The sequence below is a fragment of the Oncorhynchus tshawytscha genome, unplaced genomic scaffold (assembly GCF_018296145.1).
Source record: "Oncorhynchus tshawytscha isolate Ot180627B unplaced genomic scaffold, Otsh_v2.0 Un_contig_6829_pilon_pilon, whole genome shotgun sequence".
Classification (NCBI taxonomy): domain Eukaryota; kingdom Metazoa; phylum Chordata; class Actinopteri; order Salmoniformes; family Salmonidae; genus Oncorhynchus; species Oncorhynchus tshawytscha.
The window spans coordinates 260367-280844 of NW_024609670.1; the positions used below are offsets into that span (position 1 = coordinate 260367).

Here is a 20478-nt window from a genome sequence, read left to right on the forward strand (position 1 = left end):
GAGTCAGGCATTTCTTGCATATGGTCCATTGGAACCATGTTAACGGTTGGTATCGTTGATTTTGGCTATACATTGTTGGTAGGTACATAATTACCACTCGCAATGTTACATGAAAATGTTTATAAAAGCATTGTTTCCAAAAACCTAGTATAGATAAAAAGGTAATAAACACAATAGAAACAAACAATTCAATGATTACACACAAAAAATGCACTAACAAAAGTCATTCATAATTTTTACATAATTCAACATCATAATTTTTCCAAATAAATGAGTTCAGTTCCTCTATAAATAGAAACGATTAACTAAATACCAAGACAGTCTCGTACTAGACTGGAACAAATGCTACCAAATAAACACAGCAGTCAACATGAGAACAATGACTACTGGAAGGCAAAGATTCCACATTAATATTCATGTGGTGAAAATGTACATTCATGCATAGATATTGAACGTTAGAGTGACAGTTCAGCCAAATGACTCATTTACAGTGCTAGTATAGCTAGTTCAGCAAAGCCAAAGCATGGATTGCAGTCTCCACTTGTCCAGGAAATGAATATGTGAATATGTAATTTGGCTGAACTAACCATTTAACCTGTCTCAGTGCAAACCATAGGCACACTGCTTCATGTTATAACATATGTATGGAGAGAGAAACTACGGGCAGTTTGTCATTGATATAACCACAGAGGAGTGAATTGTAAGGCAAAGTAAGACACTTCTTATGTGAACTTCTTAATAAACCGCAGCTTCAGATAGGCGATGACCAGGAAAATGAGTGTCATTATTGCCAAGGCAACGTGGTTTTCCCATAGGCCCCATGTAGTGTATTCTATTCCTAGGTAGTCCAGGTATTGTTCCCCTGTGCACCTGGAATGAGATGGAGAGAAGACCAAACAAATGTTCACCACGGTGTATCTATGGGATCCCGTGGACAAGCAAGGCTGGGTCACGTTAAATAGGAAGAAAGTGTTTGGAAACAGACTGAATCCTGAACCTGAACTAATTTGAGTTTTCAGCTGAAAAGGACTTAGGTGGGTCAGATTTTATTGTGTTGTAGGATAATTATTGTGTTTATTCTCTAATATATATTTTTTAATTGTATCAAATAATTCAGCCTTTGCTGCTATTGATACTCAGTAATGATGCCTTATTGAAATGAGCCATTCTCTAATGTACGGTAGAGGATCTAGCTAACACAACTGCTGCTCCATCTACAATGACTTCCTCAGTAGATGGTGCTAGAGGTACTACAGTGATCATAGGCACTGCACTTAATGACAGCATGTTTGTAGCCTACTGATAATACTAGTCATAAACTGTATTTAAGTCAACCAACATCTATCACTATTTCTAAGCAAAAAATATAAAGCTAAATTCCACAGTGTGTATGTGTGTGGACTACGTTACTCACGTTATCCCGAGAGTGTGAGTAGTGTTCATACTGCAGTTGGTCATCATGCCAGAGCCAGGAGACATGGTGGTGCGAACGGCAGGGTCCTCACAGAACTTCAGCCCCACAAACTCGTTGATCTCCAGGGCCTAGTCATTAAGAAACGTTACAATACTTAATAATACAGTTTTATTATAGTATTATATACCATACGGTATATATTAATATTTAAAACAATTCTATATGTAATGAATAGCGCTATAAAAGTTGAATAAATGAAACATATTAATACAGTATGGCAACATTTCACTAGATCAATTAAGAAGTTGTGGCTGACTGAGGTACTTACTGTTAGACCGTAGCGAGGGATACTGAGGTACTTCAACCAGGCCAGCCAGTTCATGATACTGGGCAGGTTCACCAGCAGACCTGAGAAGATCTGACAACACATCAATAAATATTAATTCACCAATGACATTGAGGTTCCAACCCCTAAATTACAATTTGACCAGGAAATTGCCATTTTACAAGACAGACCTGGTAAAATGGAAGGAGCCCAACAAGCAGAACAAGATACAATAATGTTATCGGATCCAACACAGCCACAAAGAAAGAGTTGAGCGGCGAGCCAGCAACCGGCAACAGGAGCGTTAAAATGGCAAACCAGCACCTGGAGGGTTGCCAGTCCGGATCCTGGGTCTGACAGGAAGTAATCTGGCAACCGAGCTGGCCCTTATGCCCTTGAGCAAGGCACTTAACCCCCCACAACAACAGCTCCCCGGGCGCCCAGTGTGGCAGCCCCCAGCACATCTACAAAATCTGGCGTGTATGCATATGGGTCTTTCAGAGGGGTGAGGTTAAAAGTCCAATTTCGGTTGGGACCTCGTGTGCAATTGACCAATAAAGTGATCTTAATCTGATCTTAGTCTTAACACCACAGAACCTATCTAAAGATCAAACAGAAAGACAGACAATAACCCCACAGATCCTACATCACTTTAATCCAAGGCTAGAAAAGATGACGGCCATTCCCCACTGTAATATCCATGTGTAACCTTGGTATGCAACGCTAGTTTATATTTATGTCTATACATAACTAGCAAATAATACTAGTGGGACAGTGTTAAACTTGAACCATAACTGGCATTGCAATACAACTCAGGTGCACCCTGCACGTCCCTGAGTACCCCACCGCGCAAATGTGGCCACCGCATTACACCCTCGTCCCTACACTCACCATCATGAAGACGAAGCTAATAGTCATGAAGATGTTGGCCATTGCCACCACACTCTGGTCGGCAGAGATGGCCATGGTCATGGCGGTGGCTGTGTAGGCCACCAGGGTTACGGTGAACATGAAGATGAAGAAGGCTGCTGGAGTGGTTTTAAAACCTGCAGGAGAGACACACACACTTGAATTTTAAGATCATTTCAGAGTCTGGTTTTGAGTGGTAGGGTACATGCCCCTCTGCAAAGAGGGTTTGAGAGCCGTCTTGACCTTTCTTGACCTTTTACTGTCTGTGCTATTACCGTCTCAAATCTAATTGTATTTGTCACGCACAGTTTATACAGCAGGTATAAAAGGTGCAGGGAAATGCTTGTGTGCTAGCTACCTCAACGTCTACTCTATGTCCCTCTACTTTCCTTCCATCTTGACAATTCAAATTTAATCTTCATAAATGTAAATGTCTCATTCCCATGTTGTGCATCCAACCCACCTATCATGAAGTAGGCCACGCAGCTGAAGACGATGGCGGGGATGGTGCGCAGGGTGATGATGTCAGACAGGATCTTGGACAGGAAGTAGACTGAGACTCTGTAGTACCCGCTGATGTACTCATGGCTGTTGGGGACAACAAAGACAAGAAGTCTACATTAACTCAGACAAGAAGTCTACATTAACTCATACTGAGTGTTTTATTTTCTAACTTCCTTGGCTAGGGCCATTTGGAACTAATGCTTGCCGGGGTATTTCATACTGAAAATGCTCATTTACAGAATAATTAGAAGTACAAAGGTCAAACAGTGAACCTAATGTAGCTGTAAACAAATGCTTGTTGGTCCATTTCATACTGACAAGTATTTAGGCAGAGACAGTGTCTTCATAATCACATATATATATATATATATATATATATATATATATATATATATATATATATATATATATATATATATATATAATAGAGAGTGCGAGACTTGTTGTTTTATAATATATTTTTTCCTTATACATACGAACAACAACTTACAGACACACACAAACCATGTCTACATCTAATCTGGCTAGACCCGCATGCTCACACCCCCATATTCCAGGTTATAGTGGTGCCACTGGTCTACTACAGTACGTACACAAACAGCTTCCTCTCTGTGATGAAGAGTTCTGCAGCGGACAGCGTGCTGAAACATTGGTTGGTGGTGATGAAGAAAAGAGCACCAATCCTACAAGAGGGGAAACATCAAGTCACGACATGAAATCCTTATGTTCTGCCCAGTCATGCATGAAATGAAAGGGGGTAAACCCCTATTGAAATGAATGCTAGATGTTTTGCTGTGTGTGTACTCCATCGGCCTTCAGACTAAAGGGACCAAGGGAGTGGAGTCGTACTGTAGGTCTAATTGGACCCAGACCTGGTATTTTAAATATCTCAATTACTTTCACATACATTCAAAGTAAGTATTCAGATACAGTTTATTTGAAAAGACAGGTAGCTGAATATTTTAATGTATTTGGAAATACACTTGGAAAGTATTTGTCAGTATTTTTCAAATACTATTTTCAAATACCTGGGTTAAATAAATGGGAGTGTATTTGAGTATTTGAAATACAATTTGGCAGACTATTTATTTATATATATATATATATATATATATATATATATATATATATATATATATATATATATATATATATTTTTTTTTACAAATAACCATTCAAATACTCAATTAAAAGTAATTGTTTGGGCTATGTATTTGAAAATACTCAAATACACATAAAAATACATTTCTAAATACTACATAACTCAAATACACATTTATTTGAACCCAGATGTGATTGTACCAATAAAATAAATGAGCAAAATCCTGATTATTGTAAGCAGATTAATACACTAGTTGAAGACACTCTAATGTACTTGTCCTCTTGCTCAGTTGTGCACCGGGGCCTCCCACTCCTCTTTCTATTCTGGTTAGGGCCAGTTTGCGCTGTTATGTGAAGGGAGTAGTACACAGCATTGTACGAGATCTTCAGTTTCTTGGCAATTTCTCTAATGAAATAGCCTTAATTTCTCAGAACAAGAATAGACTGACGAGTTTCAGAAGAAAGTTCTTTGTTTCTGGCCATTTTGAGCCTGTAATTGAACCCACAAATGCTGATTCTAAAAAAAAATACTAAACTAGTCTGAAGAAGGGTAGTTTTATTGCTTCTTTAAACAGAACAAGTTTTCAGCTGTGCTAACATAATTGCAAAAGGGTTTTCTAATGATCAATTAGCCTTTTAAAATTATAAACTTGGATTAGCTAACACAACGTGCCATTGGAACACAGGAGTGATGGTTGCTGATAATGGGCCTCTGAACGCCTATGTAGATATTCCATTACAAATCAGCTGTTTCTAGCTACAAAACTCATTTACAACATTAACTATGTCTACACTGTATTTCTGATCAATTTGATGTTATTTTAATGGACAAAAAAAAAGTGCTTTTCTTTCAAAAACAAGGACATTTCTAAGTGACCCCAAACATTTGAACCGTAGTGTATATGTCTGCATTATCCTGTTATAATATCTCTCTCCCAAAGCAGAGTCATTTACTAACCTAACCTTTACAGGCAGACACTGCCGTTGTTCTGCCCTATGGGTTCCCATCAGTTTCAGTCTACAGATGAATCGAAATCAGATCACCTTTACATCCCATTCTGAGATGGATTTAAGGTGTTGTGATAAAAATGGTTCCCCCACCTGTTCTGTATTCCACTCTGGTTGTCCTTCACCCCGAAGAAAATGGCGCCCACAATAAGAGCCAGAAAAATGGTGACTCCCAGCTGCCCAAAAGAGAAACATCGTAAGTTTAGTAGCCAGGTCAAAGGTCAGCAAATCAGACAAGCATAACGTCATATTTTACATCATGACCCGCAATGTGCCGTGGCATTGGGGAGTAATCAATCTTATATGTCTGGCAATATGCCTTACACAACTGAGACTTCAGTCGCATGAAGGAGCCCATTTTGATCAAAGGTCCAGGCACCATTTTAATGTAAACACATCTCTTTAGGTCTATAGAAAAAAGGGTTTAGCTCTCTCTCAGAGAAGAAAACAATATTATATTCTTAAAATACAGTTAGGTAAGATGCTATGACGAACACAAAGGTCAGGAGAAGTATCACTACTTATCCTGGCCTTGCAGAGGCAAAGGGTCTAACCCTGATAGAACCTGATTAGTCTATTAAGAACCCTGATAGAACCTGATTAGTCCATTAAGAACCCTGATAGAACATGATTAGTCCATTAAGAATGTGGACATTCTTAAAACTAGGTATATTCCCACACAAACTACACCGAATCAGCACTCTCCCTCATCCATTCTCATCCACAGACCGGTAGTCCATGTCGGGTAAGAAAAAGAGAAAACAAAGAGAGAAAAGGTGAAATCTCCAGAGCGACATTTGTTTTAATCCTGACGATTTACATTTTATGACAGGCCTAACCGGCCCCAGCGCGGTTCCCAGGGTGAGAGGATAAGCTAATAAGGTTGAGCCTTTTTCACCTCATTCCCCAAGCCCCTCATGTGGAAGCCCAGCGCGGGTCATGGCGTGATCATGTGACAAAGGTCTGGGCCCTGGCCACTGGGGGGGCCCCAGATATGATATCACTTCAGTTCTAGGCCCGGAGAGGCAACAGCTGGGTCACAACAGTCAGCAAAGCTGATTAGCTAGGTCTCCGGCCCTCTAGCCTTTAAGATCCAGACCCCAGCCTGGGATTATTGTCGATTTACTATGAGGCCAATTAGCTGTTAATAATTCTTGAAGTGAGATACTTCTGATGGCATGTTGTTGCCTTGGATGACTAATGAGGGCACTAAGTCGTCAGAACTCCCCCATCTCTGTCACCCTTTAAGTGCAAAAGAGCTTGTTGTGAAGTAGAGAAAAGTACGCGGGATGCAATTAAAAATCATACTATTCTCAAGTCTTGCTCGGAGGGTAAGTCCGGTCATAAGGTTGTTGGTGATAGGAGCGGAGCTAAATCCATTACCCTTTTATTTTGAGAATCCTCTCCCCAATTGTGTGTGTTTGAAATGAGTTTAGGGGACATTGGTACAGCACCTCTTAAACTATAAACCCACAAATAGAAATCTGGTGAGTATTGGTGTGTGTGTGCATCTGTATCGGTGTATGTGTGTGTGTGCGTCTGTATCGGTGTGTGTTCTAACCTGTGCGACGGAGGTCTGGGGGTTCAGCGCTAGGTTCCGGAAGGTTCTGCCTAGGACCCAGTGGAGCTGGGTGAAGAAGGAGCTGTTGTAGGTGATGGTACGGGACCTGGGCTTGGTGGTGTACTGCTTTCCCTGGGTGATCCTCTCCAGCTCGACCTGGGTGTCTCTGAAGTAGGAGCAGTTCCTGTACTCCTCCACTAGACGCTCCTCGATGGTCTGCCTGGAGCCACTCAGCTCCTCAAAGTCAATGTCTAGGAGGGGAGAGAACCGAGAGTCAATACACACTGTTAAAGGTTGGAGACCATCACCCCTTAATTCACCCATGACAACAACCCATTTTTCAATCCATCCCCTTATCCTAAGTGCAAAAGACCCAGATACAAATTCATTGAAGTCCAGTCCGAGATTCGGCTGACTACTCCCATTGTACCAAAACGGTTCCTTCCACAATCCACACCGATAGTGTATTCCTGTCGCTATTAGCATTAGCCGTAGCCTCTCAAAGGCCAACAAATCCTACTGTACCAGTACAGATCAGAGGGTTTTTCACATTGAGCTGATAGGATTAACGGGGTTATCCAACTGCCTGGCCTCCAGCCTCAGGCCCTGGCTGCAGCATCAGCCACCCGCTCCCTCCAACCCCTGTCCCTGTCTGGGCAACGCCAAGCCTCCTGCACCCCTAATCTTACTGACCCAGGGGCAGATGTTGTTTGTGTTAGAGCACTGGGTCCCTTGTTCTTTTACTATGCTGCCAGGGCTCTAAGGCACCTTTCAGGTGCTTGCGAGACTTGGACTCATATACTGCACACTGTTTGTTAGTGTGTGTGTGTGTGTGTGTGTGTGTGTGTGTGTGTGTGGGTGTGTGTGTGTGAAAATGACCTTCTCCCTGAATCTTGTTCATAGTAGTGGCAGTAGAGTCTCCGTTGATGACGTCTAGGAAGAAGTCGGCTGGGTTGTTGTGGGCCTCGCAGGCGTAACCTAGGATACAACAACACATGTGAACATTCGTCTCCCCTATATCAATCTCTATTCTGCTTTGTCCCATTCAGGACTTTTACATCAATCTAACTTCCTTTATCTCTTAAACAACACATCAACGGTAGCTCCTTATACTTTGTGTGTAGTATTGGTATCGAAGGTTACCTATGTCGGCGAAATAGTCCAGTGCATTCTGGGCCGGCCCATGGTACACCTGTTTGCCGCTAACTAGCAGGGTCAGGGAGTCAAACAGCCGGTAGATGGAGTAACGCGGTTGGTGGATGGACATGATGATGGTGCGTCCCTGATTGGCCATTCTAAAAGGAGATAAGACAATGAAAAAAGGCCTGGAGGTCTACATTTAACAGGGTAGCCAATAAGAAAGGTAGGACATTTAGAGGACAAATGTGGTGCAAATTAAACAGGGAAGGGAATAAGAAAAGCATCAAATATGAAATGTAGGATACCTACCACTAACCCCACCCATTAGGAATCAATCGAAATTAAATTAAATGTCTTTCCTTCTTGGAATAGTAGTGCTATACCTTTTGAGCAGCAGCAGGACAGTGTTAGCGGTGCTAGCATCCAGGCCCGTTACAGTAACAGTTTAGAGCTACAGATACCTTTTGAGCAGCAGCAGGACAGAGTTAGCGGTGCTAGCATCCAGGCCCGTTACAGTAACAGTTTAGAGCTACAGATACCTTTTGAGCAGCAGCAGGACAGAGTTAGCGGTGCTAGCGTCCAGGCCCGTGGTGGGTTCATCCAAGAAGAGAACAGAGGGGTCGATGATGAGCTCCATGCCGATGTTGGTCCTCTTCCTCTCCCCTCCAGAAATCCCCCGGATCATCTGGGTACCAACCTGGGGAGGAACACAATCACATCACAAGATAGCCCTTGGACATCTATCAAATGCTGTATGGTACCACAGCCTTCTATGACATGATAGCCCTCATATGGCCCGAAACCTTCAAAATGACATTGGAAGACATTGGTGAGAAGGAAGCAATCTTACTGCATATCTACAATGGGTATACAAAACATTAAGAACACCTGCTCTTTCCATGACACAGACTGACCAGGTAAATCCAGGTGAAAGCTTTGATCCCTTATTGATGTCACTTGTTAAAGCCACTTGAATCAGTGTAGATGAAGGGGAGGAGACAGGTTAATTAAGGATTTCTAGGACTAGAGACAATTGAGAGATGGATTGTGTTTATGTGCCATTCAGAGGGTGAACAGGAAAGACAAAAGATGCCTTTGAATGGGGTATGGTTGTAGGCGCACCAGTTTGAGTTTGTCAAGAATTGCAACCCTGCTGGGTTTTTCACGCTCAACAGTTTCCCGTGTGTATCAAGAATAGTCCACCACCCAAAAGACATCCAGCCAACTTGACACAACTGTGGGAAGCATTGGAGTCAACATGGGCCAGCATCACTGTGTGTGTGGGGGGGGTGCAACTCAATATTAGGAAGGTGTTTGGTATACTCAGTGTACATAGTGGAGGGAAAATACTGTGGACGGTTTGATCATAGAGATCCTATTAAACTGCATTTAGTCCTACTCAAATTCAAATTCCTAATTCTATGGATTTGACTCTCACAGGCTCATAAAACTACCATGAATTCAGTCCTGAACAGCCGTCTCAACATTTCCATTCTATGTTACAACGTACCTTAGCGTCAGCCACCTTGGTCAGGCCTAGCTCGGTGATGAGGTCGTTGACCCTGGCGTCCTTCTCTTTCTGGGGCACGGAGCGGGGCAGACGCAGCGCTGCAGAGAATCGCAGGTTCTCCCTCACCGTCAGAGTCCCCATCACCACGTCGTCCTGGTGAGGTCACAGAGACAAAGGTCAGAGGTCACTGACTGGGGTAATATGGTCAGCTTTGAAAAAAGTACTGTAGCTATACTGTTTTTTCCTGCTGTTGGACCCTAGAGTTGTGTTGTACATGTCTCCTTTGAATATGCTCTTCTAACTGCGTCATGGTCTCCGACAATATTTACAACAGGTAGCCAATAGACTTACCTGGACAACATAGCCGGAGAGGCACTTGAAGTTGGGTGGTTGTGGCGCCCCGTCGATCAGCACCTCCCCTGAGAGACCAGAGGGGTCCTTCCTGGCTGCTAGAACGTCCAGGAACCTAACCATAACGTTAGATCAATAATCACTATGGCAACCTGTGGGACCTTTCTTTTTGTAACAAGCAATGTAATGCCTTCAAGATAAACCGTTGTCATCAACAAAATACTCACGAGGACTTTCCACTTCCAGTGGGTCCTAGAATAGCATTTAGACCCGGTCTCATGATGCCACTGCAAGACAACGACAAAACGCAGAAGATATTTTAAGTTGCACTGAAACATTCCACATATTTACCATAATAAACATGTAATCAACACACATTGTGTTACATTATGTTTTACACCAATGAGAAGTATAGCACTGTATTCTAAATTATGAAAGACTTACAAAAATCAATAAGAGTATAGGCCTACAGTTCAGTTGCAAATCAGTAAATGGATTTGGATATGTGTACCAACAACTGAGTCATTCATAAGCATTTCAAACTGTTGGACTAAGTTGGTAAAATCAAAGCTAGATGAACCTAACATTGAATCAATACCAATAAAAAAGCAGATTAAGGACCAAGAATTATAGGACAGAACTTTTATCATCAAACGAAATGCTAGATTTATAGCACCTTATGACATGCTTACGACAGGTTTATAGCGCCCATTCAAGTCATGGGCAAAGCATTTTTGTCATCTACTTTCTATACGCACAATGTTACACAAATGTCTTATCAACCCATTACATACGGCGGCAAAAGTTATCACGCCAGTCCAGCAAGTTTATCAAGTGTTAAGGGCTTGTGGTTTTAATGTGTAAACATTGTCTCTATAGCATAGTCATACACACGGAAGAATCACAAGAGTGACAGAATGAAAAGGAGGAGGTTTGGTTCTCCAATTAACCAATTCAAACAGCACAAAGAATACGATGACCCCAAAGACCTCCAACAATCTGAGAATGAGTTCTATCTATACCATTGTATAATGGTCCAAAACAAGAATACATAATCAAATTTTGTGATTCCACAAAGAACATTTGCACAATTGGTATAAAAAAAAGTATCTGTCATATAAAAACAGAATTAAAAAACTGAATTATAAAGGCTTGTAGTGTGGAATCACGTGACAGCATTTCCTTTGGTTCCTTGGCAGCTTGCTCCACAGTGCATCAAAGAGATTACACGCAAGAAACCATGCTTAATATCATATAATTAACACTAGGGGAAACGGACCAAAACTTGTGTGAAATTACGCATTCCTCCCTGGGAAATGTCCAGTACATTTAATGCCATCAGAAAAAAAAGACATTTGAATGTTCCGCTGCACTATTGTTCATTGTGGTCTGAGTATGCGAGCCCTAATCTCAAATGGAGAGGCCTGTATGTTTTGTCAACTTGTGTTAATGATCTCTCTCCCTCTTTTGGTTTCACTTCACTTTCACGCTCTCTCTGACACACACACACACACACACACACACCTAAAACCTCTTCATGAGCATTGGAGAGGCAGCAAACTTAATTCCTATAATTGAGTTAGATCCATCAATGACACTCACAAGCATTCCTAATTTGTTAACACTCCCTTAATTCACTAGTAAAGGGGCAGTGGTAGCCAAAAGTAGCCAATTGTCATACTTGAGTAAAAGTAAAGATACCCTAGTAGAAAATGACTCAAGTAAAAGTGAAAGTCACCCAGTAAAATATTACTTGAGTAAAAGTCTAAAAGTATTTGATTTTAAATATACTTAAGTGTCAAAAGTAAATGGAATTGCTCAAATGTGTGTAAGTATAAAAGTATAAATCATTTCAAATTCCTTATATTAAGCAAACCAGACAGCACAATTTTCTCATTTGTTTGTTGTTGACGGACAGCAGGGGCACACTCCACCACTCAGACATAATTTACAAACAAAGCATCTATGTTTAGTGAGTCCGCCAGATCAGAGGCAGTAGAGATGACCAAGGATGTTCTCTTGATAAGTGTGTGAATTGGACCATTTTCTTGTCAAAATATAACGAGTACTTTTGGGTGTCAGGAAAAATGTATGGAGTAAAAAGTACATTATTTTATTTAGGAATGTAGTGAAGTAAAAGTAAAAGTTGGCAAAAATATGTAAAGTAAAGATACCCTCAAAAATTACTTAAGTAGTACTTTAAAGTATTTTTTACTTAAGTACTTTACACCACTGTAAAGGGGTGTGGTGGTGGGCAGGAATACACTGAGGCTGTACCAAGAAAGACAAGCAAACGAGCTCAACACAGAGCGAGAAAGAGGTGAATCTGCCAATAAACCCACATCGAATTAGCTTTATAATCACCAAATGTAATTGGGTGGTCAAAGTGTATATTAACTTCAGGTCCACTAGCATTTCAGCGTGTGTGTGTGTTATTGTAGCTAGTTATTGAGTATTTTTACATGCACAGTAATAATTTGATATTAAACTGATGAATGGCAGTAGGCAGATTATGCAATAGCCATGTAAACACCTTACTCTGCTTATCTTAAATCGGCGTAAGGTCAAAATCGAAGTAAGCATATGCCAATTAAAAAACAGGTTTTCTGAGCAATTGTTGGAATTATTAGGACATGTAAACACCTTAATCTGCGTTCCAGCTGTGTATTTGATCTGCACATGTGCCAGCACCAGCCGAGCGAGCCTCCCTCTTTAGCGCGAGTGAAGTGAGTTTGGAACAACTGAATGTATGAGTCTTAGAAGTAGTTTTCACATACAAACTTTATATGTCCCAACTCAGAATCAAATATGCTTCCAAAAAAATAACATGGTCGCTGTGGTTGAGCGTTAATTTTAATTGCCGACTTTCTGCATTTAACAGAGTGCCATCAGGTAGCCTGACTTCAGATATGTCCATGTAAACAGGATTATTAGGGAAATCGTTCTTCTTGCAAAGCATATAAACATTTTCCTCAAACTATTATATTAATCTGACTATCCACAATAATCACCTTATTGTGTGCATGTAACCTTACTCATTGTATGCCATTTAGCAGACGCTTTTATCCAAAGGGACTTATGTATGTGTGCATACATTTTTCATATGGGTGGCCCCAGCGGGAATCAAACCTTTATCCTTGGCGTTGCAAGCTCCATGCTCTACCAACTGAGCCACACAGGACTGTGTGTGTGTGTGTGTGTGTGCACGCATGTGATCAAACTCACTTTAATCATCCACTAGTCAATTAGTATCACTACAACTTGTGTGTTTGGGCATGTTTCAAGGTGGAAGCCTGTGTGTAGAATACATGAGATTGTGTGTGCATCTTTGAAAGTGTGTGTTCGTCTGCTTGTGTCTGTGTGTACATGAGACCAAAGGATCCACTAACTCCACTCACTTGAGGTCCACCAGTATCTCCCTGGCAGTGTTCTTCCTCTTGCAGAGCGGTCCAGTCTTCAGCTTCACCTTGTACTGGATGCTGTGGAAGCTGACCGTGGAGCCTCGGGGCTGCAGCTTGTTCAGCTCCACCATGGTGCTGCTGGTTATGACCTTGGTCCTGGGCGTCCCGTTGGTGGACGTGACGTCTTCAGTCATGGCGATGCTGATGTGATTGGCTCGATCGGTCATTATCTGCAGGGGTGAGACCTGTGGGGATTGGTCAAGGGATGGGTCTGAAATTGATACACTATTTTCCTTGTGTAGTGCACCACTCAAATCAAATGTTATTGATTGCGTGCACATACTTTGCCGATGTTATCACAGGTGCAGCGAAATGCTTGTATTTCTAGCTCAGACAGTACAGTAATACCTAACAAACCACACAAATCCCTCAAAATAAAAAGAAAGGTATTAAGAAATATCATGACGAGCAAGTCAGAGTCCGGAATATAAATATATATGTATATGATGGTGTGTATAGACATTATGGACAATATATGAATAGAAAAGGTGTGTGCAGCAGTAATTATATAGGATGAGCCTTGACTAGAATACAGTATATACATATGAAGTGGGTAAAACAGTATGTAAACATTATTAAAGTGACCAGTCTTCAATGACTATGTACATGGCGCAGCAGTCTCTAAGGTGCGGGGTTGAGTACCAGGTGGTAGTCGGCCAGTAACAGTGACTAAGGTTCAGGGCAGGGTACTGGACGGAGGCCGGCTAGTGGTGACTATTTAATAGTCTGATGGCATGGAGATAGAAGCTATTTTTCAGTCTCTTGGTCCCAGCTTTGATGCACCTGTACTGTCTCCACTTTCTAGGTGGTAGCGGGTGAACAGGTTGTGGCTCGGGTGGCTGAGGTCCTTTATGATCTTCTTGGCCTTCCTGTGACACCGGGCGCTGTAGATGTCTTGTAGGGTAGGCAGTGTAGAGAGCCCTGCGGTTGCGGACGGTGCAATTGCTGTACCAGGAGGTGATACAGCCTGACAGGATGCTCTCAATGGTGCATCTGTAGAAGTTTGTGAGGGTCTTAAGGTCCAAGCCGTTGGGTCTTAGGGGCTGTTGCGTCTTCTTCCCCACACTCTCTGTGTGGATGGACCATTTCAGGTTGTCAGTGATGTGCACGCCGAGGAACTTGATGCCTTCCACCCTCTCCACTGCTGTCCTGTCGGGGTGGATGGGGGTGTGCTCTCTCTGCTGTCTCCTGAAGTTCACGATCAGCTCCTTCGTTTTGTTGATGTTGAGGGAGGGGTTATTTCCCTGGCACCACTCCCCTCAACTCCTCCCTGTAGGTTGTCTTATCGTTGTTGGTAAATCAGGCACACCACTGTTGTGGCATCTGCAAACTTGATGATTGAGTTACTTCTGACCAAAGTGATTCTGGTCAAAAGAAGTGCACTACTGTATGGAGAATAAATAGGGTGTCACTTAATTTGAGATTTAGTGAATAAATAGAAGGACTTTTAATGTGTTTTATTGATGCCTTTAGGACATACTTTGGTGTATGAATCTGAGAGCTTCAAGGAAGGGAGGGATATACTGTAGAGACAAACTTCAGACTTCTAGGAAGAGTGATATGCATTTATCATTACGCAATACATTTAGATGTGGAGAAGAGGAAACATTGGACACATTGTCTGCATATCTGAGCACATTTAATTAGGATCAGTCTAAATGAATGTCATGCGACCTTTGCGGTGGACTGGTACATAGAGAGAAAGAAGCTCGAGAGACGGAGAGAGAAGCTCGAGAGACGGAGAGAGAAGCTCGAGAGACGGAGAGAGAAGCTCGAGAGGCAGAGAGAGAAGCTCGAGAGAGAGAAAGAGAGAGAAGCGCTCCAGAGAGAAGCAATAGAGAAGCTAGAGTGAGGAGAGACACCCAATCGTTTTCAAATGCAGTTATAAATACATTATACCACTCTAAATACCTCTGCTCTGGGATAGGCTTGTTGAAGACAAATTAAACCGAATAATTGAATCTATTTAATCCTATAGGAATGTATAGACACTGGAAAACAGTACACTCGTCCAGTGAGCAGACCTGCGTTGAAATTTAGTTAGTTGAACCACTTTCCACATGTACATTCATTGTGCTTACTTTTTTATTTTTTACTACACTCTCAGCATAATTGCTACAAATGTATATCATAGCCTAGACTAATTGAAAATGATATATTCATGTTTTACCATGACTGAAGATAGCCATGCACATTTATAAGCTAAGCCTTTTTTATTGACTTTTCTGTCATAAAAAGATTAAGCAGGACAGATTATGTACGAGAAATACAGACACATTTGTCCCATGAAGACGAATAATCGTAGGCCTTCTTGGAAATATGATTTCTGAATGGTTTGAATGGGTGACCCTAACGGTTCAACTGGGAATGCAATGCATGGATGACTAAGTAACGTTAGGTTGTTTCTGCGTGAAAAAAAGTATGTAGCCTTCATTTCATAGACGTAAAGTAAACAACAATATTTTATTGTACAAAAATGCTAAAATAACTCAATGTTTTCTTTTACCAAACACGCATGCACTGGAGTACGTCATTTACAAAAACTTGAATAAAATTGAATCATCGTCTGGAACTAAAATATCATCAGCGCCCGCTATTTTTTATATAATACTAGCATGTATAAGCAGGATGTTACTAAAGAATTCACCCGGAGGATCATGTCACCGTTATGCATGGCATTTAGCCTCCAAATGATGTAGCAAATTTAGCCGAAAATAATATATATCCCATTTGAAAATATCATGCAAAACGGATACATACCCGCCTGTAAACTTTGAAATTTATACAGTCCTCTCCAGTCTTGTACTAGAAAAGACCGAACCAAACCACGCGTGTGACCAACGATCCGCTTTGGCCAATGAATTTATACTACCGGTGTTGAATAAGAGAAGCAGCTATGGAGAAATCTCAATACATACTCTTCGCGTCATCTCTCCTCGGTCACCTTCTCAAAACCCATTGGAGGAGAAGGTCAGAGAGGCGGGACCTCTGGCTTTCTCATCCAATGGGTTTTGAGAAGGAGGCGAGGAGAGAGGACGCGAGGATATATACTTGAGATCTTTCCTATGACAGTATGGGCGCCTCCCAAACCGAGCCATGCCGTTAAATTGTGCAAAGCGTGTGCATGAATGGTTCAACCAGGACATTGGCAAATAAGCATGGGCAAATAAGCAATTCTTAATTATTGCCTCATTTTCACAAAAAAAAAATATCTTTCAATTGCTCTCATTCGTATCTAGAGCACAACCCCAATGATTGAGATCATCTCCAAACTGATATTTCAAGATTATGAATTACATTTAATTTAAGTGGATTTCAATAGAAAATTAGATAAATTGAAAGGACTGTATAAAAATGACTATATTTATACTGTTTGTCACACTGTGTATTCACATAGGCCTACTGTATTCTTCACATAGCTCATTGTAATATATCTCGGGCTATTGCTTTACATTGATTGCATTTTGTTACACTGTTTATTATTTATACATTGGATTCTCGACATAGCTCACTGTATCTACTGCTGTCCGAGGTGACACCACAGGTCCCAAAGTAGCGTGGCAAAAATATAATACAATTCTGAGGCCCGTAGTTGTACCTGATCTGGTAACCTAATCAGGTAAAACTCCGGACCTTAAATGGTATGACGTAATTCATCTGTTGTAAAAAGGTTTCATATGGGCTAGAGTTTTCCTAATCATGTCAAATGTTCGTATTTTTACTCCTGGCCTTGACGAGGATGGAAACCCTGTCAAACTACAGCAACCTTGTAGTTGTTCATATGAATTATACATGAATTACGTTTTAAAGGACTAGGGGGGTTCCTAGACACAGACACAGAGAAAGCAACATGTATGGACAATAAAACGCACATGGCTGAGCTTGCTTTGTGCAGGTTTGCATCGTGTTGTACTGCCCAATGGTAGGCCTAATTAAAAATGTATTCACAGTCTATAACAGCTATTGTGTTTATTCATTCCCGTTAATCATTTTGGATCGAAAAAGTATAGATAGCCTAGTCAGCCCAGGTTTTAATATAAACCAAATGTAATCCCATTCACGTTCTCACAAACAAATGGGCTATACACATACAACGTTTAAAACCGCTTCGTTTACCCTGGCCAGAGGGACAGGACGCATAGTAGGCTAACAGATGCTGCTGTTAGTAGCCCAATCTACAGTTGATCAGACCGAAAACTAGTATCGTTTCCATGCAATACGTCATGTCAGATCGCTAATGTTTAGGTATTAAGAATTCTACATTTTTGTAAACGTTTTTTCTTGTGTCGACATTTATGTAACAGTTTTTGCTTGTGTAGGGGGAGTGATGTGTTATCAAGCTTGCTAAATACCAGAGGAAATTAGAGAGCGCGCCTTGAGCTATCGCGCGACCTGCGATTTTCGTGAATTAAGACACGCAAAGCGCTGCAGCAGCACTCCGATATGAAGGACATAAAAATGGTGTGCGAGTTGACAAATCTTTTGAATGGTAAGCGTCTATATATTTTATTAAACTAAATCAGTTGCTTCTACACTTGATTAAAAAGTGCTGTGGCAAATACCGCCTCCCCCTCGCCACAAGTTTTCCTGTGCCCCTGACTGCTGTAGGTCTACATATCATTCTAAGTAGTCTATATATTTTTGGTGTATATAGGCAAAGATTGCATTTGGATTACTTATACGGTGTTATTTGGGTTGTCAACTGGATTCGTTCTGACGGTCGTAATTTCTTGTTTTTTATGATTATTTATACTATCTATATTTATATCTATTTATATTTATACCTACTTGTTAGACATTTTTGCTGCATTGTTAGGCGCTATAGTAACAAGCATTTCCCTGCACCCTCTAACATGCTGGGAAGCAATCACTTCAAAACATTTCAGTAATCACACACATACTCAATTATATCTTTCATAAAGACAACATCTTTCTATTCTACACTTCCTAAACAAACACATCCAGAGTATCACATACCAATATACGTCAAATATGTCTGGAACGCAGTCCTTCACAGTCAACACCATAAACTAGTAATGGCAAAGGCCCAACTATGTTGACTCAGGGTAACACCTCATACTTTGCTCAGGAATGACCACAGCTGTCTCTTTAGAGAAGAGGAAAGGTGACGGATGACAATTCATGCTAATACACATTGAGAAAACAAGCAGAGAGAGCTGGAGTCACCAGTTTGTCGGCATTATGAATCAAATCAAATGTATTTATATAGCCCTTCGTACATCAGCTGGTATCTCAAAGTGCTGTACAGAAACCCAGCCTAAAACGTCAAACAGCAAGCAATGCAGGTGTTGAAACAAGTTGGCTAAGAAAAACTCTCTAGAAAGGCCAAAACCTAGGAAGAAACCTAGAGAGGAACCAGGCTATGAGGGGTGGCCAGTCCTCTTCTGGCTGTGCCAGGTGGAGATTATAACAGAGCATGGCCAAGATGTTCAAATGTTCATAAATGACCAGCATGGTCAAATAATAATAATCATAGTAGTTGTCAAGGGTGCAGCAAGTCAGCACCTCAGGAGTAAATGTCAGTTGGAGTCATCATGCCAGGTAGTCCTGAGGCATGGTCCGAGGGCTCAGGTCCTCCGAGAGAGAGAGAGAGAGAGAGAAAGAAAGAGAGGATTAGAGAGAGCATACTTAAATTCACACAGGACACCGGATAAGACAGGAGAAGTACTCCAGATATAACAAACTGACCCTAGCCCCCCGACACATTAACTACTGCAGCATAAATACTGGAGGCTGAGACAGGAGGGGTCAGGAGACACTGTGGCCCCATCCGATGATATCCCCGGACAGGGCCAAACAGGAAGGATATAACTCCCCCACACCACTAGAGGGATATCTTCAATCACCAACCTACCATCCTGAAACAAGGCCGAGTATAGCCCACAAAGATCTCCGCCACGGCACAACCCAAGGGGGGGCACCAACCCAGACAGGAAGATCACATCAGTGACTCAACCCACTCAAGTGACGCACCCCTCCTAGGGACTCAGCCCCTGTAATAGGGTTAGAGGCAGAGAATCCCAGTGGAAAGAGGGGAACCGGCCAGGCAGAGACAGCAAGGGCGGTTGCTCCAGAGCCTTTCCGTTCACCTTCACACTCCTGGGCTAGACTACACTCAATCATATGACCCACTGAAGAGATGAGTCTTCAGTAAAGACTTAAAGGTTGAGACCGAGTCTGCGTCTCTCACATGGGTAGGCAGACCATTCCATAAAAAGGGAGCTCTATAGGAGAAAGCTCTGCCTCCAGCTGTTTGCTTAGAAATTCTAGGGACAATTAGGAGGCCTGCGTCTTGTGACCGTAGGGTACGTGTAGGTATGTACGGCAGGACCAAATCAGAGAGATAGGTAGGAGCAAGCCCATGTAATGCTTTGTAGGTTAGCAGTAAAACCTTGAAATCAGCCCTTGCCTTGACAGGAAGCCAGTGTAGGGAGGCTAGCACTGGAGTAATATGATCAAATGTTTTGGTTCTAGTCAGGATTCTAGCAGACGTATTTAGCACTAACGGAAGTTTATTTAGTGCTTTATCCGGGTAGACGGAAAGTAGAGCATTGCAGGAGTCTAACCTAGAAGTAACAAAAGCATGGATACATTTTTCTGCATCATTTTTGGACAGAAAGTTTATGATTTTTGCAATGTTACGTAGATGGAAAAAAGCTGTCCTTGAAACAGTCTTGATATGTTCGTCAAAAGAGAGATCAGGGTACCAGAGTAACGTCGAGGTCCTTCACAGTTTTATTTGAGACGACTATTCAACCATTAAGATTAATTGTCAGATTCAACAGACAGCTCTCTCACGACATCACGTATCTCAGTAGCCAAGACAAGGAGGGACCCAGGGTGCGTATTTGTACCCGTGGTGTGTGTGTGTGACTTATTTCTGGTTTGCTTTTTATGTGGTTGTGTAAACATGGGCTTAACTGATAAGAGAAAAGGGAGGGTAATGTATAAGAAAGTAAATACATCCCAGTTACAGTCGGAAATGATCAATCAAGTCATAATTAGTTTCATAACGCCAGATTATGAAAATTATGAAACAGTCCATCAGCATTTCATAACATTTTGAAAAAAGACAAATAAAATAAAATAAATCTGTTTCCCCATCAAATTGTTGTTGATATTTAAATTCGGAACAAATTCATCAAGTAAAAATATATATATTTTACTAGAGAC

The 20478-nt window shown here is 41.5% G+C and overlaps 1 protein-coding gene across 3 annotated transcripts; it reads right to left on the bottom strand.

The window, feature by feature from the left end:
• Window positions 1–222: 222 nt before the first annotated feature.
• LOC121845431 (broad substrate specificity ATP-binding cassette transporter ABCG2-like) lies at window positions 223–18550 on the bottom strand. 3 transcript variants are annotated; one of them, XM_042316795.1, is made up of 16 exons: window positions 18262–18550; window positions 13222–13469; window positions 10051–10110; window positions 9824–9938; window positions 9473–9625; window positions 8502–8659; window positions 7966–8117; window positions 7702–7800; window positions 6823–7073; window positions 5355–5437; window positions 3746–3835; window positions 3112–3236; window positions 2631–2785; window positions 1743–1832; window positions 1415–1542; window positions 223–870 (listed from the first exon to the last, which is right to left on the bottom strand). In XM_042316795.1, the coding sequence occupies exons 2-16, from the start codon at window positions 13449–13451 to the stop codon at window positions 723–725; spliced, it is 2037 nt and encodes a 678-aa protein (XP_042172729.1). In that variant the 5' UTR covers window positions 13452–13469; window positions 18262–18550; the 3' UTR covers window positions 223–722. The 3 variants fall into 3 exon arrangements, with proteins under 3 accessions (XP_042172729.1, XP_042172730.1, XP_042172728.1); XM_042316796.1 differs by lacking the exon at window positions 18262–18550 and adding an exon at window positions 16045–16239 and having other exon boundaries at window positions 13222–13454; XM_042316794.1 differs by lacking the exon at window positions 18262–18550 and adding an exon at window positions 16045–16237.
• Window positions 18551–20478: the final 1928 nt, after the last annotated feature.

Coding starts and splice junctions, on each gene's coding strand:
- LOC121845431 (XM_042316795.1), bottom strand. CDS start 13,451: ATGACCGATCGAGCCAATCACATCAGCATCGCCATGACTGAAGACGTC. Junction 10,111..13,221: donor GAGATACTGGTGGACCTCAA/GTGAGTGGAGTT, acceptor GTTGTCTTGCAG/TGGCATCATGAGACCGGGTC. Junction 2,786..3,111: donor CGTGGCCTACTTCATGATAG/GTGGGTTGGATG, acceptor TCTCTCCTGCAG/GTTTTAAAACCACTCCAGCA.